The sequence below is a fragment of the Cryptomeria japonica genome, chromosome 10 (genome assembly GCF_030272615.1).
Source record: "Cryptomeria japonica chromosome 10, Sugi_1.0, whole genome shotgun sequence".
In the NCBI taxonomy this organism is placed as follows: domain Eukaryota; kingdom Viridiplantae; phylum Streptophyta; class Pinopsida; order Cupressales; family Cupressaceae; genus Cryptomeria; species Cryptomeria japonica.
In genome coordinates, this window is record NC_081414.1 from 520,974,682 (window position 1) to 521,001,375 (window position 26,694).

A 26,694-nucleotide genomic window follows, 5' to 3' on the forward strand; every position below is an offset into this window, starting at 1 on the left:
CTATGATCCCTAATATTGAAAACTGTGTATCCATGCTTAGAGTAGAAGTCTATAGATAAGTATTTTAACATTTCATTTCACTTTTTTGTTGGGGTTGTTTTACGGTTTTATATAAACCCGGGTTCAAATAATTTTATTTTTTTTATTTGTCGATGTCACATAGGATACATATGCATTCGTTAGATGTATTTTTCCTTTTTAATTAGGGGAAGAGTGCAAGTAGTTGTCATAGCTAACTTCGTGCACTCACAGAGCCTAAACGATATATCGAATTTTGATTTTTTTTTTTTGGTTGTCTTCGTATGCGACTTAACTTCTTAAACCTATTGATCTGGCTTCTCGGTAGTAACAATCCGATCTCTATGGGTCGTTATGCGTCAAAAGGTCAAAAAGTGGTCATTTCAAAGTGTTGATCGATACTTGACCTCTTTTGCGCCAATACCCGCACACCAAAACACCAATATCCATTTGTAAAACACCTAAAAACTAATATATTTTTTACCTTTTTATAAAAAATAATTAACCTAAAAAAATTATGACATGCATATAATTAAAAAAAATGATAAATGTAAACAAGTTTAAAATGGGTGGTCAAAAAACATGTTGACCACCCATAACCCCCTTCCCGCGAAGGTATGGTGGCCCCACATGGCACAAACTCCTGCTATCTTTTTTGCCCTAAAAACTTAGGGAAATAAAGTGTTTCCCTAACATTTGCACTCGCAAGTTAGGGAAATAAGTTGTTTCCGTTGGCCGCCTCCTCCGCAACCTCGGCCTCCTCTGCAACCTTCGTCGGCGGCCTCCTCTGCAACCTCGTCCTTCTACGTCCTGCTCTGCAACCTCAGCTCCCAGGTAACGATAACTCGTCCATATTGCCTCCCTTGCACAAAGCATGAATCACAGTGCTGTACATAAAAACATCAGGAGGGAAACCATTGTCAAACATCTCATCAACCACCCTGGTAGTTTTCTGCAGTTTCCCTTCTTTACACATACCATATATGAAGATGTTGTATGTTACAAGATCAGGTGTGTAGTCACTCCTAAGCATCTCGCTTAAAATCTTCTCGGCCTCCCCCCAGTCACACTTTTTAAAGTTAGCATGTATCAAGGTAGTGTAAGTTGTGATGTTGGCGGTACAACCCTTTGCCTTCATTCGGCCTACATATTCCATAGCCTTATCTATATTACCCGATTTGCAGTATCCACTAATTAATGTTGTATAAGTAATAGCATTAGGACGAACTCCCTTGTCATCCATTCTATCCAAAACCCTAGATGCTTCTTCCAACTTCCCTTCCTTACAAAGGCTATTCATCAATATATTGAAGGGGACCACCCCCGGGAAACTGAATGTTTGCATCATTTCATCGAAAATATTCTAAACATCAGAAAACCTTCCATATTTGTAGGAACCGGCCATGAGAGAGCAATACGAGAACACATTTGGAGAGCAACCCCTGTCTGGCATCTGGCGTAGAATTTCTACAGCTTGGTCAATGTATCCCTCTTTGGCCATGCCCCATATCAGCAAAGTGTAGGTAACAACTGGCAAATGAACCTGTGGTCAAAAACTCATTGCATATTTCCAAAGCTCTCTTGGGATCTCCTGCCTTGCAAAAGCCATGAACCAAAGTATTCAAAGTTCTAACAGTGGGATTAATTTTCTTACTTGTCATCTCGACGAGTAACTCAACTGCTTCGTCGGTATTTCCTTTGTCACAAAATCCTCTTATTGGCGTATTGTAAGTATATGTATCGGGCAGGTAACGCTGTTCGGGCATTTGCCTCAAGAGCTCAACAACATCCTCTACCCTGTGAGCCTTGCAAAGTGCATTCATGGCAATATTGAAAGTCGTAACAGAGACAGGAACTTTGGCACAGACCAATTTATTAAAGAACGAAATAGCTATTTCAAAACTATTGTTTTGCACCAGTGCATTAAGAAGAGCATTAAACGTATCAACATTGGGCTCACAAAAATCATGTATCCGATCATAAACCTTGAAAACTGCTTCCATCATTGATGCCTCGCTAAAACTCCTGATTAAGCTATTGAACACTCTCGGCTCTTTGCATCGGAAATCCTTTGCCGTCATCTCATTGAGCATGTTTTCTTCTTCTTCATACCTCTTTACAGAAAGCAGTTTCTGAAGCATGACTCTGTAGGTATAAAGATCATGTTTGTAAGGTCCATGTCCCTAGGCCCACTTGAATATTTCTAGAGCTTTGTGGGTGTCCTCCCGCTCTAATATTTGAACCATTTCCTTTGTAGACAAAATTGGGCTTTTCTCTATCTTTCCTACTTGCCAATTGACTTGTGACTTGTGGGTGCTCCTGTGATTTGGTCTCGCTGCTTGGCTGCGTTTAAAGGATTCTGCTTTCTTCAGAATTGAGGCCAAACGAAGAGCTAGGTTTTGCGACTTTGCTTTTGGGTTTTGCGGCTTTGCTCTTGCATTGAAGTTACAAATTGACGGAAATATTTTCCAAGTCGCAGCCGTTGCTACCATTTGTAGTCGCAAGATACCACAAGATGAAGGAATCGCCATAGAGCAACATTCTTGGACAAAAAAATTATCCCTTCCCACAACCACCACTAGAAGTATCTTGTTTTAAACCCATATCAATACGATATCTTCTCTGTTAGGAGCTTCTCGATCCATTTGACAGAGAGTTCTACTCAGAAATATAGTTCTCTGAAGACACGAGGCTCTAGCAGTTCACGAAAAGATATTGTATGAATTTTGTTAGACTGGTGTATTCTATGATCCCTAATATTGAAAATTGTGTATCCATGCTTAGCGGAGAAGTCTATATATAAGTATTTTAACATTTCATTTCACTTTTTTGTTGGGGTTGTTTTAGGGTTTTATATAAACCCGGGTTCAAATAAATTTTTTTTTTTTATTTGTCGATGTCACATAGGATACATATGCATTCGTTAGATGTATTTTTCCTTTTTAATTAGGGGAAGAGCACAAGTAGTCATCATAGCTAACTTCGTGCACTCACAGATCCTAAACGATATATCTAATTTGGATTTTTTTTTTTGGTTGTCTTCGTATGGAACTTAACTTCTTAAACCTATTGATCTGGGTTCTGGGTAGTAACAATCCGATCTCTATGGGTCGTTACGCGTCGAAAGTTCAAAAAGTGGTCATTTCAAAGTGTCGATCGATAGTTGACCTCTTTTGCGCCAATACCCGCACACCCAAACACCAATATCCATTTGTAAAATACCTAAAAACTAATATATTTTTCACCTTTTTATAAAAAATAATTAACCTAAAAAAATTATGACATGCATATAATTAAAAAAAATGATAAATGTAAACAAGTTTAAAATGGGTGGTCAAAAAACATGTTGACCACCCATAACCCCCTTCCCGCGAAGGTATGGTGGCCCCATGTGGCACAAACTCCCGCTATCTTTTTTGCCCCAAAAACTTAGGGAAATAAACTGTTTCCCTAACATTTGCACTCGCAAGTTAGGGAAATAAGTTGTTTCCATCGGCGGCCTCCTCCGCAACCTCGGCCTCCTCTGCAACCTTCGTCGGCGACCTCCTCTGCAACCTCATCCTCCTACGGCCTGCTTTGCAACCTCAGCTCCCAGGTAACGATAACTCGTCCATATTGCCTCCCTTGCACAAAGCATGAATCACAGTGCTGTACGTAAAAACGTCAGGAGGGAAACCATTGTCCAACATCTCATCAACCACCTTGGCGGTTTTCTGCAGTTTCCCTTCTTTACACATACCATATATGAAGACGTTGTATGTTACAAGATCAGGTGTGCAGTCACTCCTAAGCATCTCGCTTAAAATCTTCTCGACCTCCCCCCAGTCACACTTTTTAAAGTTAGCATCTATCAAGGTAGTGTAAGTTGTGATGTTGGGGGTACAACCCTCTGCCTTCATTCGGCTTACATATTCCATAGCTTTATCTATATTACCCAATTTGCAGTATCCACTAATTAATGTTGTATAAGTAATAGCATTAGGATGAACTCCCTTGTCATCCATTCTATCCAAAACCCTAGATGCTTCTTCCAACTTCCCTTCCTTACAAAGGCTATTCATCAATATATTGAAGGGGACCACCCCCGGGAAACTGAATGTTTGCATCATTTCATCGAAAATATTTTGAACATCAGAAAACCTTCCATATTTGCAGGAACCGGCCATGAGAGAGCAATACGAGAACACATTTGTAGAGCATCCCCTGTCTGGCATCTGGCGTAGAATTTCTACGGCTTGGTCAATATATCCCTCTTTGGCCATGCCCCATATCAACAAAGTGTAGGTAACAACGTTGGCAAATGAACCCGTGGTCAAAAACTCATTGCATATTTCCAAAGCTCTCTTTTGATCTCCTGCCTTGCAAAAGACATGAACAAAAGTATTCAAAGTTCTAACAGTGGGATTAATTTTCTTACTTGTCATCTCGACGAGTAACTCAACTGCTTCTTCGGTATTTCCTTTGTCACAAAATCCTCTTATTGGCGTATTGTAAGTATATGTATCGGGCAGGTAACGCTGTTCAGGCATTTGCCTCAAGAGCTCAACAACATCCTCTACCCTATGAGCCTTGCAAAGTGCATTAATGGCAATATTGAAAGTTGTAACAGAGACAGGAAGTTTGGCACAGACCAATTTATTAAAGAACGAAATAGCTGTTTCAAAACTATTGTTTTGCACCAGTGCATTCAGAAGAGCATTAAACGTATCAACATTGGGCTCACAAAAATCATGCATCCGATCATAAACCTTGAAAGCTGCTTCCATCATTGATGCCTCGCTAAAGCTCCTGATTAAGCTATTCAACACTCTCGGCTCTTTGCATCGGAAATCCTTTGCCGTCATCTCATTGAGCATGTTTTCTGCTTCTTCATACCTTTTTACAGAAAGCAGTTTCTGAATCATGACTCTGTAGGTATAAAGCTCATGTTTGTAAGGTCCATGTCCCTAGGCCCACTTGAATATTTATAGAGCTTTGTGGGTGTCCTCCCGCTCTAATATTTGAACCATTTCCTTTGTAGACAAAATTGGGCTTTTCTCTATCTTTCCTACTTGCCAATTGACTTGTGACGTGTGGGTGCTCCTATGATTTGGTCTCGCTGCTTGGCTGCGTTTAAAGGATGCTGGTTTCTTCAGAATTGAGGCCAAATGCAGAGCTGGGTTTTGCGACTTTGCTTTTGGGTTTTGCGGCTTTGCTCTTGCGTTGAAGTTACAAACTGACGGAAATATTTTCCAAGTCGCAGCTGTTGCTACCATTTGCAGTCGCAAGATACCACAGGATGAAGGAATCACCATAGAGCAACATTCTTGGACACAAAAATTATCCCTTCCCACAACCACCACTAGAAGTATCATGTTTTAAACCCATATCAATACGATATCTTCTCTGTTAGGAGCTTCTCGATCCATTTGACAGAGAGTTCTACTCAGAAATATAGTTCTCTGAAGACACGAGGCTCTAGCAGTTCACGAAAAGATATTGTATGAATTTTGTTAGACTGGTGTATTCTATGATCCCTAATATTGAAAACTGTGTATCCATGCTTAGCGTAGAAGTCTATATATAAGTATTTTAACATTTCATTTCACTTTTTGTTGGGGTTGTTTTAGGGTTTTATATAAACCCGGGTTCAAATAATTTTATTTTTTTAATTTGTCGATGTCACATAGGATACATATGCATTCGTTAGATGTATTTTTCCTTTTTAATTAGGGGAAGAGCACAAGTAGTCGTCATAGCTAACTTCGTGCACTCACAGATCCTAAACGATATATCGAATTTTGATTTTTTTTTTTGTTGTCTTCGTATAAGACTTAACTTCTTAAACCTATTGATCTGGCTTCTCGGTAGTAACAATTCGATCTCTATGGGTCGTTATGCGTCGAAAGGTCAAAAAGTGGTCATTTCAAAGTGTCGATCGATACTTGACCTCTTTTGCGCCAATACCCGCACACCAAAACACCAATATCCATTTGTAAAATACCTAAAAACTAATATATTTTTCACCTTTTTATAAAAAATAATTAACCTAAAAAAATTATGACATGCATATAATTAAAAAAAATGATAAATGTAAACAAGTTTAAAAAGGGTGGTCAAAAAACATGTTGACCACCCATAACCCCCTTCCCGCGAAGGTATGGTGGCCCCACGTGGCACAAACTCCCGCTATCTTTTTTGCCCTAAAAACATAGGGAAATAAACTGTTTCCCTAACATTTGCACTCGCAAGTTAGGGAAATAAGTTGTTTCTGTCGGCGGCCTCCTCCGCAACCTCGGCCTCCTTTGCAACCTTCGTCGGCGGCCTCGTCTTCAACCTCGTCCTTCTACGGCCTGCTCTGCAACCTCAGCTCCCAGGTAACGATAACTCGTCCATATTGGCTCCCTTGCACAATGCATGAATCACAGTGCTGTAGGTTAAAACGTCAGGAGGGAAACCATTGTCCAACATCTCATCAACCACCCTGGCTGTTTTCTGCAGTTTCCCTTCTTTACACATACCATATATGAAGACGTTGTATGTTAAAAGATCAGGTGTGCAGTCACTCCTAAACATCTCGTTTAAAATCTTCTCGGGCTTCCCTCAGTCACACTTTTTAATGTTAGCATGTATCAAGGTAGTGTAAGTTGTGATGTTGGGGGTACAACCCTCTGCCTTCATTCGGCTTACATATTCCATAGCCTTATCTATATTACCCGATTTGCAGTATCCACTAATTAATGTTGTATAAGTAATAGCATTAGGATGAACTCCCTTGTCATCCATTCTATCCAAAACCCTATATGCTTCTTCCAACTTCCCTTCCTTACAAAGGCTATTCATCAATATATTGAAGAGGACCACCCCCGAGAAACTGAATGTTTGCATCATTTCATCCAAAATATTTTGAACATCAGAAAACCTTCCATATTTGTAGGAACCGGCCATGAGAGAGCAATACGAGAACACATTTGGAGAGCAACCCCTATCTGGCATCTGGCGTACAATTTCTACAGCTTGGTCAATGTATCCCTCTTTGGCCATGCCCCAAATCATCAAAGTGTAGGTAACAACGTTGGCAAATGAACCTGTGGTCAAAAACTCATTGCATATTTCCAAAGCTCTCTTGGGATCTCTTGCCTTGGAAAAGCCATGAGCGAAAGTATTCTAAGTTCTAACAGTGGGATTAATTTTCTTACTCGTCATCTCGATGAGTAACTCAACTGCTTCTTCGGTATTTCCTTTGTCACAAAATCCTCTTATTGGCATATTGTAAGTATATGTATCGGGCAGGTAACGCTGTTTAGGCATTTGCCTCAAGAGGTCAACAACATCCTCTACCCTGTGAGCCTTGCAAAGTGCATTAATGGCAATATTGAAAGTCGTAACAGAGACAGGAACTTTGGCCCAGACCAATTTATTAAAGAACGAAATAGCTGTTTCAAAACTATTGTTTTGCACCAGTGCATTCAGAAGAGCATTAAACGTATCAACATTGGGCTCACAAAAATCATGCATCCGATCATAAACCTTGAAAGCTGCTTCCATCATTGATGCCTCGCTAAAGCTCCTGATTAAGCTATTGAACACTCTCGGCTCTTTGCATCGGAAATCCTTTGTCATCATCTCATTGAGCATGTTTTCTACTTCTTCATACCTTTTTACAGAAAGTAGTTTCTGAATCATGACTCTGTAGGTATAAAGCTCATGTTTGTAAGGTCCATGTCCCTGGGCCCACTTGAATATTTCGAGAGCTTTGTGGGTGTCCTCCCGCTCTAATATTTGAACCATTTCCTTTGTAGACAAAATTGGGCTTTTCTCTATCTTTCCTACTTGCCAATTGACTTGTGACTTGTGGGTGCTCCTATGATTTGGTCTCGCTGCTTGGCTGCGTTTAAAGGATGCTGGTTTCTTCAGAATTGAGGCCAAATGCAGAGCTGGGTTTTGCGACTTTGCTTTTGGGTTTTGTGGCTTTGCTCTTGCGTTGAAGTTACAAACTGAGGGAAATATTTTCCATGTCGCAGCTGTTGCTACCATTTGCAGTCGCAAGATACCACAGGATGAAGGAATCACCATAGAGCAACATTCTTGGACACAAAAATTATCCCTTCCCACAACCACCACTAGAAGTATCATGTTTTAAACCCATATCAATATGATATCTTCTTTGTTAGGAGCTTCTCGATCCATTTGACAGAGAGTTCTACTCAGAAATATAGTTCTCTGAAGACACAGGCTCTAGCAGTTCACGAAAAGATATTGTATGAATTTTGTTAGACTGGTGTATTCTATGATCCCTAATATTGAAAACTGTGTATCCATGATTAGCGTAGAAGTCTATATATAAGTATTTTAACATTTCATTTCACTTTTTTGTTGGGGTTATTTTAGGGTTTTATATAAACTCGGGTTCAAATAATTTTATTTTTTTTATTTGTCGATGTCACATAGGATACATATGCATTCGTTAGATGTATTTTTCCTTTTTACTTAGGAGAAGAACACAAGTAGTCGTCATAGCTAACTTTGTGCACTCATAGATCTTAAACGATATATCGAATTTTGATTTTTTTTTTGGTTGTCTTCGTATGCGACTTAACTTCTTAAACCTATTGATCTGGCTTCTGGGTACTAACAATCCGATCTCTATGGGTCGTTATGTGTCGAAAGGTCAAAAAGTGGTAATTTCAAAGTGTCGATCGATACTTGACCTCTTTTGCGCCAATACCCGCACACCAAAACACCAATATCCATTTGTAAAATACCTAAAAACTAATATATTTTTCACCTTTTTATAAAAAATAATTAACCTAAAAAAATTATGACATGCATATAATTAAAAAAAATGATAAATGTAAACAAGTTTAAAATGGGTGGTCAAAAAACATGTTGACCACCCATAACCCCCTTCCCGCGAAGGTATGGTGGCCCCACGTGGCACAAACTCCCGCTATCTTTTTTGCCCTAAAAACATAGGGAAATAAACTGTTTCCCTAACATTTGCACTCGCAAGTTAGGGAAATAAGTTGTTTTCGTCGGCGGCCTCCTCCGCAACCTCGACCTCCTCTGCAACCTTCGTCGGCGGCCTCCTCTGCAACCTCATCCTTCTCCGGCCTCCTCTGCAACCTCAGCTCCCAGGTAACGATAACTTGTCCATATTGCCTCCCTTGCACAAAGCATGAATCACAGTGCTGTACGTAAAAACGTCAGGAGGGAAACCATTGTCCAACATCTCATCAACCACCCTGGCAGTTTTCTGCAGTTTCCCTTCTTTACACATACCATATATGAAGACATTGTATGTTACAAGATCAGGTGTGCAGTCACTCCTAAGCATCTCGCTTAAAATCTTCTCGTCCTCCCCCCAGTCACACTTTTTAAAGTTAGCATGTATCAAGGTAGTGTAAGTTGTGATGTTGGGGGTACAACCCTCTGCCTTCATTCGGCTTACATATTGCATAGCCTTATCTATATTACCCAATTTGCAGTATCGACTAATTAATGTTGTATAAGTAATAGCATTAGAATGAACTCCCTTGTCATCCATTCTATCCAAAACCCTAGATGCTTCTTCCAACTTCCCTTCCTTACAAAGGATATTCATCAATATATTGAAGGGGACCACCCCCAGGAAACTGAATGTTTGCATCATTTCATCGAAAATATTCTGAACATCAGAAAACCTTCCATATTTGCAGGAACCGGCCATGAGAGAGCAATACAAGAACACATTTGGAGAGCAACCCCTGTCTGGCATCTGGCATAGAATTTCTACAGCTTGGTCAATGTATCCCTCTTTGGCCATGCCCCATATCAGCAAAGTGTAGGTAACAACGTTGGCAAATGAACCCGTGGTCAAAAACTCATTGCATATTTCCAAAGCTCTCTTGGGATCTCCTGCCTTGCAAAAGCCATGAACCAAAGTATTCAAAGTTCTAACAGTGGGATTAATTTTCTTACTTGTCATCTCGACGAGTAACTCAACTGCTTTTTCGGTATTTCCTTTGTCACAAAATCCTCTTATTGGCGTATTGTAAGTATATGTATCAGACACGTAACGTTGTTCAGGCATTTGCCTCAAGAGCTCAACAACATCCTCTACCCTATGAGCCTTGCAAAGTGCATTCATGGCAATATTGAAAGTCGTAACAGAGACAGGAAGTTTGGCACAGACCAATTTATTAAAGAACGAAATAGCTGTTTCAAAACTATTGTTTTGCACCAGTGCATTCAGAAGAGCATTAAACGTATCAACATTGGGCTCACAAAAATCATGCATCCGATCATAAACCTTGAAAGCTGCTTCCATCATTGATGCCTCGCTAAAGCTCCTGATTAAGCTATTGAACACTCTCGGCTCTTTGCATCGGAAATCCTTTGCCGTCATCTCATTGAGCATGTTTTCTGCTTCTTCATACCTCTTTACAGAAAGCAATTTCTAAATCATGACTCTGTAGGTATAAAGATCATGTTTGTAAGGTCCATGTCCCTGGGCCCACTTGAATATTTCTAGAGCTTTGTGGGTGTCCTCCCGCTCTAATATTTGAACCATTTCCTTTGTAGACAAAACTGGGCTTTTCTCTATCTTTCCTACTTGCCAATTGACTTGTGACTTGTGGGTGCTCCTGTGATTTGGTCTCGCTGCTTGGCTTCGTTTAAAGGATGCTGCTTTCTCCAGAATTGAGGCCAAATGCAGAGCTGGGTTTTGTGACTTTGCTTTTGGGTTTTGCGGCTTTGCTCTTGCGTTGAAGTTACAAACTGACGGAAATATTTTCCAAGTCGCAGTCGTTGCTACCATTTGCAGTCGCAAGATACCACAGGATGAAGGAATCACCATAGAGCAACATTCTTGGACACAAAAATTATCCCTTCCCACAACCACCACTAGAAGTATCATGTTTTAAACCCATATCAATACGATATCTTCTCTGTTAGGAGCTTCTCGATCCATTTGACAGAGAGTTCTACTCAGAAATATAGTTCTCTGAAGACACGAGGCTCTAGCAGTTCACGAAAAGATATTGTATGAATTATATTAGACTGGTGTATTCTATGATCCCTAATATTGAAAACTGTGTATCCATGCTTAGCGTAGAAGTCTATATATAAGTATTTTAACATTTCATTTCACTTTTTTGTCGGGGTTGTTTTAGGGTTTTATATAAACCCGGGTTCAAATAATTTTATTTTTTTTATTTGTCGATGTCACATAGGATACATATGCATTCGTTAGATGTATTTTTCCTTTTTAATTAGGGGAAGAGCACAAGTAGTCGTCATAGCTAACTTCGTGCACTCACAGATCCTAAACAATATATCGAATTTTGATTTTTTTTTTTGGTTGTCTTCGTATGCGACTTAACTTCTTAAAACTATTGATCTGGCTTCTGGGTAGTAACAATCTGATCTCTATGGGTCGTTATGCGTCGAAAGGTCAAAAAGTGGTCATTTCAAAGTGTCGATCGATACTTGACCTCTTTTGCGCCAATACCCGCACACCAAAACACCAATATCCATTTGTAAAATACCTAAAAACTAATATATTTTTCACCTTTTTATAAAAAATAATTAACCTAAAAAAATTATGACATGCATATAATTAAAAAAAATGATAAATGTAAACAAGTTTAAAATGGGTGGTCAAAAAACATGTTGACCACCCATAACCCCCTTCCCGCGAAGGTATGGTGGCCCCACGTGGCACAAACTCCTGCTATCTTTTTTGCCCTAAAAACTTAGGGAAATAAACTATTTCCCTAACATTTGCACTCGCAAGTTAGGGAAATAAGTTGTTTCCGTCGGCGGCCTCCTCCGCAACCTCGGCCTCCTCTGCAACCTTTGTCGGCGGCCTCCTGTGCAACCTCATCCTTCTACGGCCTGCTCTGCAACCTCAGCTCCCAGTTAACGATAACTCATCCATATTGCATATTGGATGTCCATTGACGGTTTTGCTCCGTCGCAGCTGCATTATGCTTTGTCTATTGATGATTTCTTTGTATGCTCTATTAATGCCGAAATCCTGACACAGAATGGCAAAACAATTGCATATCTCTTCGTTTACTTTGAAACCCCTTCATTATTTTTCATTTCGTTTTTTGGTTGCGCTGTTAAATGGTGTTTCTTTGTTTATAATGCCGAAATCATTACAGTTAATGCGAAAAAAATTGATTATTGTTCATAATAGTTTGAAGCCCCTTCATTATTTATCATTTCCTTTTATGGGTGCGTTGTTAAATGGTGTCTCTTTGTTTATAATGTCGAAATCATTACAGTGAATGCGAAAAAGTTTGATTATTGTTTATAATTGTTCGAAACCCCTTCATTGTTTATCATTTTCTTTTATGGGTACGTTGTTAAATGGTGTCTCTCTATTTATAACGTCGAAATCATTACAGTGAATGCGAAAAAAATTGATAATTTTTTAAAATTGTTCGAAACCCCTTCATTATTTATCATTTCCTTTTATGGTTGCGTTGTTAAACGCTATCTCTCTATTTATAATGTCGAAATCATTACAGTGAATGCGAAAAAAATTGATTATTGTTCATAATAGTTCGAAATCCCTTCATTATTTATCGTTTCCTTTTATGGGTGGGTTGTTAAATGGTGTCTCTCCGTTGATAATGCCGTTGTGGCATGAGAAAGAGAAGCATTAATGAAGTTAGTGGTATTAGTGAGATGAATAGAAGATTGAGGAAAAAAACATTTGGATGAGGATGGGATAGAAGCATGTTGAAGAATAGATGTGATTGGGTTAGATAATGGCATAGATGTTAGAAAGGAGGAAGAAGGTTGGACAGAAATTGTAGGGATCGATATTGTGGGTGCTACGGGTTGTGGATTAAGTATGGGGTCAATGATGAGATTAGGAGAAAATTATCCCCGTGGTTGTTGATCAAGAATGGATCTATCAAAATTAGGGGGAATGCAAGCCCCATTTTCAATGAGGGTCCTCAAAAGACCACTAGGATTATGTTGGATGAATTTCTCCATCATTTCTTGATTATATGAATCCTCTAGGAATGTTCACATTTCCAGGGGGAGGTCATCTTGGTCAACCATTTTAGGGTCCACTTGTGGTTGTGGATTTTGAATGTCTGGTTGTGGATTTTGACCTTGTGTAGGATCTTGATATAGGATACAAGAATAACCATAGGAAAGATTTATTGGAAGAAGAAGCTTGATGAGAGGACTTAGTGAAAATTTGGATTTTTTGATTTGATTTGAATTTGATGAAGTTGGATAGTTGATTGAATGATTGATTGGGTTCTTAGATTAGGACAAAGTTAATTAAGATTGCACCTTATTCCTTGGATGTGGATTTTAGGTGGGGGGTGTTTGGTGATGAAAACCACAAACTAGGTGACAACCAAGCTGAGTGAAATTTAGACCTTAAGATAATGATCAAAGTCTTCTTCTACAAAGGACTGACTAATGATCCTCAGCAAAATGAAGACGTGGGATTGGGAGTCTTGATCGACTCAAAGGATAAGGCAAAGGGTACTTGGGGGAGATTCCTTCCCAAGAATAAAAGCCAAATGATTAATTGATTTAAGATGAGGTCTAAATAAAACTTCACAAGGTATAAACCTTGCGGTGAGGTTGATTTGATTTGGATGACTGATTAAAGCTTGGATGTTTGATTAAAAATTGATTCAATTAAGGTTTGATTGCTGGATTAATTGATATGCTAAGTCCTTAGAAAAGTTGGATGATGAAAGATCAAAGAGGGATGATAGTGATGACTAGAAGAAAGTGGTGACTAGGTTATCCTTGACAAGAAAAGATTCAATAAGTGATAGGTTCATATGACAAATTGTATGAAGGGATGCGACCACCCTGATTTTGACAATAGTTGGTATTGAAAGTTAAGCCTAATCCTTGGTGAAGGGCACAGACTCTTAGTTTATCACTAGCATCAAACTCATTTCTATGACCATGGGTATAATCATGATAATGGTGTAAAAAGGTCTTATGTTTGAGCAAGAGTTTGCGTTTGGTATACCAAAACTTTCGATGTCTAATGAGTTGTGCTTGGGTGAGCTTCTTCTTCTTGATTGGATGGTGGATAGACTTCTTGGGTTGCTTGTACAACCTAGGTTTATGGAACATGAGTTGGAAAATGAGATGGAATTGGTTTGGACTATGTTTTATGTAAGTGTGAAAATTTGGATTTGGAATGTTTGTCAAGTTTGAAAAATAAAGGGGGGTTTTGTCAATCTACTCTTGGCAAGAAAACATTATGGATAGAAAACACATTGGCCAAGTGTACCACTCAATAATGAGTGTGCAAGTGATGGGGGGGCCTAGATTATCCCTAATTGATTTTACGGGTCTAACACAAATGTAAGAACTTGAAGACAACATAACTTAGGCTGGAAGTGGAAACCACTCGATATGGCCCCTCAGGTAAGCAATACCTCACTCAGGCTAACAAATAGAGATTTTGGTAGCACTACCTCCACTCCACAACACTCACTTCTTGAGCATACCATGTTCTCTTACCCCAAAGATCCAATGATCTTTTACATGAGAAATTTATGTCTCATCCTGAGCGAGTACAGGAGGAGTAACTTCGGGGTAAGATCCGCATCCCCTGCACTATCAAATATAGAATTTTGGCTACTAAAATTGGTATCTAGTGTAATGTTTGAAGGATCATCAATCCAACAATGGATTCTAAAATCAATCCACTTAAGGCTCTAACTGAGCTAATCGGTGTAGGGAAGACCGCCACATACATTGAATTCACTCAGCACTCTAGCCGCCTGACCATCTTATTTATATAGCGACTCGAAAAACCCGCTCAAGATCGCACTGGGAGAGTCGATATCCCTGATGTGTCCCAATTCAAGATACTCTTGTGGGGTGATGAAATCCCCAATCAAGAAATACCTGTCAACTACTAAAATGAAAAAGAGAGTGTTGTTAATCACTCATTCTCTTACACCCAAGATCCTCGAAGGTGAGGGGAGAGGATAGTAGAGTGCAATGGTGAGTCCACTCAACATTAAACGTGCAAGCGCACCATGAACAAAAAACACTTGTTCATTTGAGTCCCACATGAATAAAGTTATCTATCTAGAAAAAGAACACACAAATCTAAGCTAGTGGAAAAAAAATGAGTCTTTGACAAGCGTGCTCCAAGAAAACATATTAGTAGTCTTAAGATAATACCTTGGACAAATGAAATAAGCCTGCAAAAACTCAAAATTTTGATTAGTAACCCAAAATCCCTAAGCATACAGCACAAGCGCTGATCCACAGGTGGACGCGCTAAAGCGCATGTATATGCGTTAAAGAAGGCCAAAACAAAAAGCGGGAAATTTTGAATTTTAGAAATTGTAGAATTTAAATTCAAAATTCTACCTAACTCGCACGCGCTGAACTATATCACAGAGACCTCAATGGAGGCGTTGAACTAGATTGAAAATGTTGATTCGCATGTAAACCCCAAAATATAATGAATGCCCTAAAAATAATGAAAAAACAGACTAAAAAGAAATCCTAGAATTATTTTTAGATTCCTTTTAGGTCCTTTTTACTATTTTTGTGATTTTTTTATTAGTAAAAAACAAAAAGAAATGAAATCTAAGCTCTAAATACAAGTGGCAAGAGACATTGTGGTGGACACGCTGAAGCAGGACGAACGTGCTGATAGGAAAAACCTGCAAAATGGTGGTCATAAAAATTTGAATTTCAAATCGCTCGCGTTGTTTTAGGGTGGACACGCTGAACCAGTTAAGCTGACGCAATGATCTGTAGTCTGACGCACTGAAGCGAAAAACTACGAGCTAAAAACACTAAAAACTCACACAAATGTTAGAAATCGAGATGTAGGTCCCATCGAGCATGCCAAAATGAACCAAGGGAAAAAGAAAGCAAGGTTAAATGGTTAGCTTAAATCCTAATAGTACAAGAAACCAAATAAAAAGCATAAATCAACAAATTATACCTTGCAAGAGAGGGTTCTCTCTTGTTCCTTTGATTTGGACTCTTGTTGAAGTCAAGAAATATGCCCCTCCTTGACTTGTTAGGATTCATCCAATTTTGGGATGTGGGTTGCTCTCCAATATTGCACAACAAATGGCTAAGTGTTGGATTGATGGATGTAAGATGGATGAATGAAGGTGATTTCTATGGATGCTAAGTGATGCTAGATTCTTAATTGACTATAGTATGGGTGCACAAATGAGGATTCTAGAGTTATTAGGTTAGCATAAGATTACTTGAATTGGAGATGAAAAATGAAGGGGAGGAGACCCCAATTTATAGATTTGAGAGAGGATGAATAGAAGGTCAAGATTGAAGATGAATCAACTGTGGAGATTGAAGGAGAGGGAGCACATGGATTGAGAGGACATGAGGTGACAAGTGTGGAGACCAAGAGATTTTCCATAAAGGCATTTCTTGTCTCAACACTCCATAATGTATATGGGGAAGAGATCCTTAAGTACATTGGGAAGATCAAAAGGAATTAAAACTTCCTTGGGGATGAAGAGGGAATTAAAAATTCCCAAAATATTGGATGCATGGGGGAATGAAATAAGAAAAGGAATTTAAAATTCCTTGGGAAGGTGAGAGGCATAGGAGAATAAGAGATTTTAAAAATCCTTGAAATGACCCAATTGGGTGCATTTAAGGTGGAAGGTGAGGAGGGGACAAGTGGATTTAGCTATAAATGGTCATGAATTGACTTTGTGACTAATCATGGGGATTAGCCACTAACAAAATATTAAAAGAGATGATTAGGTGGGTTAATGGGAGATTAGGAGACAAGTGGGATTTGTAGGAGGATTTGACAAGAGGAGAGAGAATGAGTGGGATAATTTAAAATTGAAGAATAATGTTAAGCATGATTATGAGGGATTCTAGAAGAATTAATTAACGTAATGGAGGATTAGAAAAGTGATTTGTAGGAATCACTTGATTTAGCTAATTAATTGTTATTAATTAACTAAGAGGGTATTTTGGGAGAATTAATTATTTTTGATGACTTTAGAAGAATAGGGAATAATTCATTTATTAAATAAATTAATTACCAGGACTACAGTGATAGGATTAATTAAATTAAATTAAATTAGTAGTGAGAAGAACAAGAAGGGAACATAATTAAATCAATTAATTACATAGAAAGGATAAAATTAATTAAATATTTAATTTAATTTATTTTGGACATCTACATTTTATCCCTCTTTTATGCAACGACAAAATTGGCGATGGGTAAAAGACAGAAGAAGAGGATGCCCCAACGTGAAAATGCAAGTGGTACATGCCCCCTCAAGAAAAATGAGAGGAAAAGGAAGAAAAATGAGATGAAAGAAAAGGAAATAGTGAAGGAAGAAGAAAAATCAATGAATGGGGGGAAGGACAAGGAAACAGGCCCATGGGGGACCCTATATAAGCCACACAAGGCCCAAGGAGGGGTCATTGTCACATACACCTATTGGAGAATAAAGAGCGCAAAGCACTTGGACATAGAGATGGCACACATTCCCATTCACAAGCACCATTTAGAGAGGTTATGATGACATGAGAGACCAATGCACTATGGCCCACCAGTATGTACCCTGGACCCACTTAGTGATTTGGTAGATTAGGGTGAATTTTAGGGCTAAAAATAGGGTTTAATAGGGTAGTGCATTGGAGGCACTAATCATCATTTCAGTGCCACCACCCAAGGGTTAGTGCATGAACCTTGCGTAGTGTGAGTGTGCTTGATGCTAGGGGATCAGGTCAAGCGTACAGGCCTAGTGCGTGCACTTGCACTGGTTGGAGCGACTAGGGGGTCAACAAAATCAAAGGGCGGAGGTCCAAAAATTAGCACCTGCAACTATGGCACAATGCATGTGCCATAGTTTTAGCACATGTGCCTAAATGAATCAATGCACGTGCTTGGTGAGTAGAGGGGGGGGAATGATAGGGGGAATGGGGATTGAGAGGGTTTACAAGGCACATAGATGCCCTAGGAGTATGTTATAGGCTAGAATTGGATAGAATTAGAGAAGACTAGGATAGAATATGAGGGCTAATGAAGTGGATTAACTAATTATAGGAGGATCTAGGACCACTCCCATCACATGAGCATTGGTCAACTACCATGAGGCTATACAGGCAGTTGAGAGTAGATGAGAGGGAGATATTGAGTGCAATTAGCTTGGGTTTCATTTGCAAATGGGTGAGGATTAGGGCACATACTACCATGATGACTGCATTAGTGGAGATGGGACAATAGGACTTATGCCTTTCACCTGCCTACAAGAGAGGCCTGATGCAAAGAGTCTTGGAGCTTGGTTCAATACACCTTCTTGAGTGACTTGTCCTACTCAACCATTCAACTACTCAAGTCCATCCATTGGAACTTAGTAGGGGTTATTCTAATGTGACCTCCAAGGTTTTTACCTCTTTGGCTTGCCTCCTAGGTATAGCCAATGATTTTTGGACAATCAACTCCACCTCCCGAGGTTGCCACCTTAATCACACACACTCCACTCCAGGCTCCAACCACTTTTGCAAGGATCTCAAAACACTACCACTTCCAATGGGATCCCAATGCTTCTACCAGGTGTCTTTAAAGAATTTTGAGGCTTTTGGGTCATCAAACCCATCGCTAGGGGTTCCTACCCTTTCTAGGTCTCTACCGGCTCCAAAATAGGCCTAATTGCATTAGCCCTCCCTTGGCGGTTTTATGGTCTTAGTTTTTAAAATTCCCAAAAAAGGATAGAAATAAATCATGGATTTGAGTACCCTTTTGGAAGTTATAGACAATATTGGAAAAGTGCATCTGGGTTATTTGTACAAGTGGGGTTTCCAATGTTGCACTATTTTGAAGGGTTGGCAAGATGGGTCTAAAACTCTTCACCAGTCAAGACTCCTGCTCCAAAAAATTTAGGAATATTCAAGGGAACTCAGAGGTCTTTCCATTCATGTGTTGCTTGTTCCTGCACCAATCCCCAAGTTCTCATAAATCACATTTTTCTTGCTATCCTAACTTACCTACTCCCAACGATGAGCCTAGGGCTTCATTGTTTCTCCTCCTCAAGGACCTGCAAAACCACAAATCCTATCCTAAAGCTATGTGAAGACCCTAACCTATAATTCTTAATTATTTCAATAGGTGCCATCAAATAATGCCTAGGTTAGAGCCATTTTCTTGCTCTTAAACCCTACTTGCAAGGGTTTTGCACCTAGTTGCAAAGAATGGAAGAAATCTCTGCAACCTAGGAAAATCAAACCTGCAAATAAAACTCAATGAAGACAAATACAATGAAAACTCATGAAATACAATGAGTTTACACCATCTAGTCTATACTGGACCGTACAAGCAATGAAAACAAGTGGAAAACTATCAAAACCCGTTGAAAACAAGTTTGCTTCACAATCCAAAAACTTTCTCTTGCATTTCCAATCCTCCAACCTGTACAATGAAGTGAATTTTGTATTTTGTGCTCTAGTTTCAGCTGGTTCAACCAAATTTTAACTCCTTCAACTAGAAATGCAACTTTTGCAAGAAATTGCAAAATGTTGCTCAACAACATTTTACATCTTTTTGGCTCCAAAATGCAACTTTGCATTCTAATGCATTTTAAGACTCTTGAAGGACCTCAAACACCCTAAAAAACCTAAACACAACATAATTTACCCCTAATATAGGAATACATTCATCTGGAGTACTTCACCTCTAAACTACCTAAACATCTCACTTCTCAGGCTGTCAACATCCTGAACACAATTGACTCAAACCCAAACTTTGGACAGCTCAACCATGGCTCTACTGAGTCCTAAATGGTTGTTCCATTATTACATCACAAAGATAACTCACAAACTTGAAAGAAAACAAAAATTTCATACTTTGAGTGTTAGGTGCCCTGCACCATACTCCCCTGGGACAAAGAACTCAAGTCTCTTGAGTTAAAAGGTCTGCAATCTCCACTCCATGCTGATGTATATCTACCTTTAACATCCACATGTCATCTTAATCAAGTAGCCCTTCCCACTTGATAAGATAGTTCTTATAGACTCATTTCCTTGTTTTCTTTACTATCTTGGTATCCAAGATACTTTCCAACTTAAGCGATTGACTAGGTGGTAAATCCTTTATCCAATCTTCGTGAACCGGTGATGGCATGTCCATCTGATTTGTTGGTGACTCTCCCTTGTATGGATAGAGATCACATAAATTAAAAATATGAGATATCCCCAAGGTAGGAGGAAGTTCAACCTTATATGCATTATGCCCATACTTGTGCACCACCTTGAGAGGCCCAATTTTCTTCATCAGGAGCTTGATAGGCTACCCTTTTGGAAGTCTCTCCTTCCTAAGGTATGCTAATGCTAAGTCTCCCACTTTAAATTGTACTTTCCTCCTTGTTTTATCATCTTGAATCTTATACTGCTCGGATTTTTGTTGTAAGGACTGCCTTACCTTATCATGCACTTATTTAATACCTTCTGCAAAGTTCTCCCCTTGTGCACTCTTAGGTGCCATTTAATTGAGATCTTTGAGCTCTAATATTCCCTAGGATGGAATCCATACACTATCTCAAAAGGACTTTTACCTATGCTATGATTTACTGATTCATTATATGCATATTCTACCTATCCAAGTACTAGATCCCAAGTCTGCCCATGTTGTTTTGTAAGACATCTTAGCACGTTACCCAATGACCGGTTGACTACCTCTGTCTGACCATCTGATTGAGGATGATAGGAAGATGAAAAAGATAAATTGGTGCCCAACTTCCCCCAAAGTGTCATCCAAAAGTGGCTCAAAAACTTCACATATCTATCACTAACAAGGTTGATTGTGTTGAGCATTGAATTTCAATAAATAGAATTATGTTGTTTCAATTGAAGCTATAGAAGTTTTCTTAAAAAAAAAAATGAAGTCAACCATATCCTTAAGAATTTTGATAGAACCCTTGGCATTTTCATCGACATCGAAACCCAAAAAATTATTGCTCAAACCAACGCCATCAGATATACATACTAATCCTTCAACGAAATATCTAGTTTGACCAAAATGGTACATCTGTTGTATCGAAGAAACCTATCGGTATTTCATCAACAAGTGACTTATTGAACAGACTTGGGCCTCAATGAGTTCCAAAAGTGGCTCATCAAAAACATTATTTTCATTGACGGATGGTATGTCAAGGAAACCGCAGGAAGATCTCATCGATAAGACTTTTCGAGGAAAAGAGTGTATCGAAGAGACACAAAAGATGTTGACTGAAGATAGCTTTCTCATCAAAGAATAAGGGATCAATGAAACACAAGAGATAATTATCATCGATAAATTGCTATCGGCCAAACATAAAGAGTTGAAGGAGAGTATTTTTCTTTTACCGAAAGGGGAGATTTCATTGACGTCAGTGAAGATGTAACACGTGAGGTAGAGCCTTTTGATGAAAGTTAAGAGGTTGATGAAGTCACATAGCTCCTTAAAGATGATGGTAGTTTTATTGAAACTAAGGAGACATCGATGAAACATGAAATTTCGAGGGAAGATAAAGTTAAGCCACCGAAGTACATGAATCCATCGAAAAAGGGTGCAGCCATAAAACTGATTAGCATCGATGGCCAATATGAAGTGTTGCTAGATGAATGATTACTTTTTGCCACAAGGATCAATATGAATCTTAATAAATTAACTTCATCATAAATTCAAATAAATGCCTCTGTGACCGTTGTGCAATTGGTAATGGTAATTGATAAAATCGCCATAAATGCTCGATAAATTGGCAAAAGAGGAAACACTTCTGAGCAACACTTGAAGAATTCATAGCGAGCCTCAGAGAGATGAAATGATTTGAGATCAAATTCACAAGTGGTATACCCCGAATTCATGTAAGTTTTTCACTCTCAGAGCTCTATAGTGATAATGGAGGGGTCATCTTCTAAAAAAAATAGGGCTAGGAAAGTTAAAGAGACCCAGCCCCCAAAAGACAAACCTAAGAGGCAGAAAAAGGAAGGGCACTCTTTGGCCCAGGACCTAATTGACCAATGTCCTACGTCAAGCCTTAGGTCTAAGAAAATTAAAACAGATGAGGAAGGTTTAGAGGATAGATTTGAAGGCCTAGGAGATACATGGATAGAGATAAGGGGTCATGAATTGTTTATTTTTGGGTATATACGAAGGAGTGCACCTGAGCCTATGAATAACTTGTGGAGGTTGAATTTGGGGAAATTGGCAATGGCTAATGTCTTTGTGAATGTTGAATTCATGAAATCCCTAGCCAACAACTATGAACCCAAGACCAGGACCATATATGATTATATGGGGAGACCAGTACTGTCAATTACCAAGGAAATCATTGACACTGTGTTTGATTTAGATTGGGGATTCGAAGAGAAAATTGATGCTAAGAAATGACACAAGAGTAATTCAACCTAGAGGAAGTCTATAAGAGGTGGAGACTCCCTATCCATAGACCCAAGGTTGCAGGATCAATAGTGTCATTTGATAAAGATAACAAAGATACATATGATGTCAATTTATTTCATCCCTACTTCAAGTATACGTACTATTGCGTTGCTCAAGTTCTGGGAAGAGAGGCTCATCCCTTAATGGATATAGCAGCCATGGTCATCTGTGCAGATTTGCAATCTAAAGATCCTCAGTTATTTGATTTTTCTACCTATCTTGTTGATGCCATCAATCAAGGACTAGAGAAACTAAAAGGAGATGTGATTAATGTGCATTTGAAGTATTACTCTGTTCTTATGCATATGCTATTGTATGTTGGGCAAGACAAAGGGCTATGGCCAAATGAGTTGTGCATTAGGGCGTATGATAAAGCCGAGATAAGGAAGCCTATGCAACTATGGATATCTTCATGGGACCAAAGATACAACAACAACTAGTACTAGCACTTTGAGGAATATTTTGTTAAGACATTACACAGATTATTGGGATACCCATGGGATCATGCTTTGTCTCCTGAAATTCAAAGATTCTTGAGGCCAAAGGATTATGGTGAAGATACTGTAATTGAGCACAACTGGGGAAATTTTTATTGCTTTTCGGATTGCACTCAGATATGAGTGTATGTATTTGAAGGAAAACCATATGTATTTCCTATCACCATGCCTAATAGAGTGGAATGCCTAGAGATTGTCAGGTAGTTGTCAATAGAAAGTGCCCAACACTTAACTGATCATGGAAAATAATCCATCATACCTGGATTACTTATCTTTTCAGACTTTATTGTCAAAAGTTCAAAGAGTTACTATTTTCTATAGAATAAATTAGATTACTACAAGATGGTAGAAGGAGACCCTTGGCCAAACTTTGATTCAAAAGGATACATAGGGGTAGAGAAGTAATCCCAAAAACTCAAGGCTGGAGAGTATGTGTCACTCATACCTAATGATTTCATCAAAAATATAAGAAGGGAAGAAGCTAATGAAAAAAGGGATAAGTATGAGCGAGTGTTCCAAGCCTACAAATGGAAGCTCTTCCAAGGGAGAATAAACAAGGACATGCTTCAAAACATCAAAGATCCCTTAGATCAAGAAAATAAACTTATGGAGCATGAGCTAGAGTTGCTTTAGGGAGTGCCTATTTATGTCTATGGGAAGCACATCAAAACTATCAGGGATACAAAGCCCTTGGCCCAATTGTCTCCTCAATCTGTTTCCAATGTTTTTCCAATTGACTCCCCTAGAGAAGAGTATCCTCCTGGATTTGAGGGTGGTGTGCAGATGGATATGATGATAGGACAATACAATGTCCAATATGTTGGAGATATAAGGATGTTTGAACATGAAGGTTTCATTGTTGATGATGATTTTATTTCCTCCAAAGATTTTGATATATTTCTATACCAGCATAAAGGAATACAAGTTAGGACTGCCATGAAAGACAAAATAGAGGAGGAACAAGCCCAAAGGTTACAAGAGGAGGTGGACCTTGCTAAGAAAGAAATGAAACCTAAGAAAGGAAGGCAACTACTCAAGGATGCTGGTGTGCTAATCTACTCAGGATGGGATATGAGGTCTGCATTGTTATTTGACGGTTTCCTCAAGAAGCAAGACCACAACAAGAAGATCATACTAGAGGAGATAGACAAGATCTTTATGGGCTCAAGATATGATCCATATCAAAAGTCTCTCATAATATGGGCCTTTTATCATAAGGAAAAGAGACCCATACTGATTGATATGGATCAAGTTTTTGGCCACTTGATGATCCAACAGGTTGGGAAAATTGATCCCAGAATCATAGCCAAGTTGAACATGGATGTAGAAAAATTGAATCAGGAACAAACATAGTTTTTGGTCAAAGAGAACAACATTTACAAAGGCTTGTATGAGAAGTCTACTGAAGAAATCCAGAGGCTACAAGGATAGTTGTCACAAAAGACTCCTATTATGGGGGAATATGAACCAGATATGGGTTATCAACCTAACCTAAGGGTCTTAGATGCTATATCTAATGCTACCTACTAGAGGATAAAGGCTGAAAATTTATCCAAGCAGTTAACCAGTGCCCAATAGAAGATGAACAAGCTGGCAAATGATGTCATTGAGCACAGGTTCAAAGGTATGTTGCCACATGCTAACCAATATTGGAAAGAATACATAGAGACTGTGAAATCTCTAAAAGAGCATGAGAGATTAAAGGAGAGATTGCAGGATGTATTGAAGGACAATGAGGCCATGACTACAGAAGAAAGAGCTCAAGGAGACCAATACCTAATGGAGCATGACAAATACACAGATACATTGAATAAAGATCTCCAAATATTGGACGAAGATTGTGTTGCAACGATACTGGTTATCTACAAGGATGGTGAATTGACTCCATTAGAGAAATGGAAAAATTAATTTGCATAGATTAAGGAGAAAGTTGTGGCTAGATTTAACCAGAATGAAGATATAGCCCCACATGTCAACTAGGTGGTGTTTGATCTCTTTTCACTGGAAACATATATGAAAAGAAAGAGCGTGACTGTTAGATGCTATAAGAGTGATAGTTAAATTAATTGTCTTGGCATGCTTAATCTCTTTATTTTCACTTTGTTAAGCAATTGTAATCAGGTTGTTAATGATGAAGGGACGTAAATTTTCACAGAATAGGTGTTGCTCACTTATTTATACAAGCAAGTTTTGTAAAATGAAAAGGGGAGATTAGAAGAAGATACCAAACAAATACTATAGCCTCTGGCATACTATTGTACCATTTTGAAGCTTTAATAGAATTAGTCATTTTTCTATGCATATGTGTTGTGGATCATCTCATTTTCTATAGGCAGTTTTTTGTGATATTATCTAAAGTAGATAAGGTTATTCGTATTCTTATAGTGAAGTTTATGTTTCTATGTTATAAACTTGGATTAAAAGGATCTACTTGTGAATTATAATTGTTCCTTGTAGTTCTTCCTTGGATGGTCCTTTAATGTTAAGGTTAAATTCATTCAAGCAGTTTATGGTATAAACATTTCAGATCTCATAAGAAACAGTAACTGATAGATTTATCAAAGGGGGTAGGTTTAAAAACTATCTCACATATCATACATTAAGTCCTAGGAAAATATAAGACTCTATAGCCCAAATAACAGGAAAGACACTGGTCAATCACAAATCACAACCTTTACCATATTAATTACCTTTACATTAAAGCAATAGGACTAGTTGAGTAGGACACATAAAACCAATTAGCAATAGTGTACATACTTATAAAAGTCAAGTACAAAGATTGAATATCTTTCACAACAACAATCTTGAACTCATCTAAAAGCCACCTATCCTAGGAACCTATGCTATTATGAGGTAGGGAAGAATTTAGATCAAGATACTCAATTTTCTATAAAAAGCATTAGTCATCGAAAGCCACTAGTGAATAGGTATACCCTCCTAGGTCTTGCAGAGCCTAAAGTGAGGGAGTTAGTAACCAAATAGGTTCACTCTATAAGTTGGCCAAGTCAAATTGGAGGGTTTGATCATAGGAGTTGGCATTTCCTTAAAACCTATCCAATCTGTTGATTTGAGATCCAACAGATTGGAAGACCATGAATTCTGACTAACTCCTTGAAGAAGAGGCCTACAATATAGGTGGCATCATTGGTGCTCTTGCAAGGTATGAAATGTGTCATTTTGTGAACCTATCTACCACCACATACACACTATCAAATCCTTTTGGGGTCCTAGGCAAGCCTAACACAAAATCCATGCTCAAACATTCCCAAGGCCTCTGAGGTATGACCAAGGGTTGATAGAACTACATTACTTGATGTTCCTTTTGCTCTTTGGCAGATGGTACATTGCTCTACAAACCTTCTCACTTCTTATTGCAACTTGGGCCAATAATAAAACCTACCAACCTACTCCAAAGTCTTATCAATGCCAAAATGACCTCCTAGACCTCCTCGATGCTTCTCTTGGATAATATTTTGCCTCATAGAACACTGAGGTATGCAAAGAAGATAGAAAACCCTCCCGAATCATGTATTCTAAATAAGAGACATGTGAGGTGTTAGAGAAATCAGAACAAACATTATATATCACTGCAAAATCCTTATCATCCTTGTAGAGGTCTTTTAACTCACTCAAACCCACACTTTGCAATTGTATCTCCTGCATAGTCATGACTCTCCTACTTAGTGCATCAGCCACTTTTTTGTCTATCCCTTTCTTGTGTTTGATAGTGAATGTATAGGATTGTAAGTAATCAACCCACTTTAGGTGTCTTTG

General features: G+C 38.6%; 5 protein-coding genes across 5 annotated transcripts; all 5 read right to left on the reverse strand.

Annotated features, from left to right (window-relative positions):
* Positions 1 to 841: 841 nt before the first annotated feature.
* LOC131859055 (pentatricopeptide repeat-containing protein At1g62914, mitochondrial-like) lies at positions 842 to 1,261 on the reverse strand. The gene has a single exon (XM_059212576.1). It carries the CDS (start codon positions 1,259 to 1,261, stop codon positions 842 to 844), a length of 420 nt encoding a protein of 139 aa, XP_059068559.1.
* Positions 1,262 to 1,381: 120 nt separating this feature from the next.
* LOC131859056 (pentatricopeptide repeat-containing protein At1g09900-like) lies at positions 1,382 to 2,159 on the reverse strand. Its single transcript, XM_059212577.1, has 2 exons — positions 1,673 to 2,159; positions 1,382 to 1,548 (listed from the first exon to the last, which is right to left on the reverse strand). The coding sequence occupies exons 1-2, from the start codon at positions 2,157 to 2,159 to the stop codon at positions 1,382 to 1,384; spliced, it is 654 nt and encodes a 217-aa protein (XP_059068560.1).
* A 1,443-nt stretch (positions 2,160 to 3,602) lies between these two features.
* LOC131859057 (pentatricopeptide repeat-containing protein At1g09900-like) lies at positions 3,603 to 4,922 on the reverse strand. The gene has a single exon (XM_059212578.1). The coding sequence runs from the start codon at positions 4,920 to 4,922 to the stop codon at positions 3,603 to 3,605; it is 1,320 nt and encodes a 439-aa protein (XP_059068561.1).
* A 1,441-nt stretch (positions 4,923 to 6,363) lies between these two features.
* LOC131859058 (pentatricopeptide repeat-containing protein At1g09900-like) lies at positions 6,364 to 8,133 on the reverse strand. Its single transcript, XM_059212579.1, has 3 exons — positions 7,197 to 8,133; positions 6,688 to 7,085; positions 6,364 to 6,594 (listed from the first exon to the last, which is right to left on the reverse strand). The coding sequence occupies exons 1-3, from the start codon at positions 8,131 to 8,133 to the stop codon at positions 6,364 to 6,366; spliced, it is 1,566 nt and encodes a 521-aa protein (XP_059068562.1).
* Positions 8,134 to 9,124: 991 nt separating this feature from the next.
* On the reverse strand, positions 9,125 to 10,384 carry LOC131859060 (pentatricopeptide repeat-containing protein At1g62914, mitochondrial-like). Its single transcript, XM_059212580.1, has one exon. The coding sequence runs from the start codon at positions 10,382 to 10,384 to the stop codon at positions 9,125 to 9,127; it is 1,260 nt and encodes a 419-aa protein (XP_059068563.1).
* Between the last annotated feature and the right edge of the window lie 16,310 nt (positions 10,385 to 26,694).

Coding starts and splice junctions, on each gene's coding strand:
- LOC131859058 (XM_059212579.1), bottom strand. CDS start 8,133: ATGATACTTCTAGTGGTGGTTGTGGGAAGGGATAATTTTTGTGTCCAA. Junction 7,086..7,196: donor GTTACTCATCGAGATGACGA/GTAAGAAAATTA, acceptor TTTTGACCACAG/GTTCATTTGCCAACGTTGTT. Junction 6,595..6,687: donor TAGATAAGGCTATGGAATAT/GTAAGCCGAATG, acceptor GACTGAGGGAAG/CCCGAGAAGATTTTAAACGA.
- LOC131859056 (XM_059212577.1), bottom strand. CDS start 2,159: ATGCTTCAGAAACTGCTTTCTGTAAAGAGGTATGAAGAAGAAGAAAAC. Junction 1,549..1,672: donor GTTACTCGTCGAGATGACAA/GTAAGAAAATTA, acceptor TTCATTTGCCAG/TTGTTACCTACACTTTGCTG.
- LOC131859057 (XM_059212578.1), bottom strand. CDS start 4,922: ATGATTCAGAAACTGCTTTCTGTAAAAAGGTATGAAGAAGCAGAAAAC.
- LOC131859055 (XM_059212576.1), bottom strand. CDS start 1,261: ATGGATGACAAGGGAGTTCGTCCTAATGCTATTACTTATACAACATTA.
- LOC131859060 (XM_059212580.1), bottom strand. CDS start 10,384: ATGACGGCAAAGGATTTCCGATGCAAAGAGCCGAGAGTGTTCAATAGC.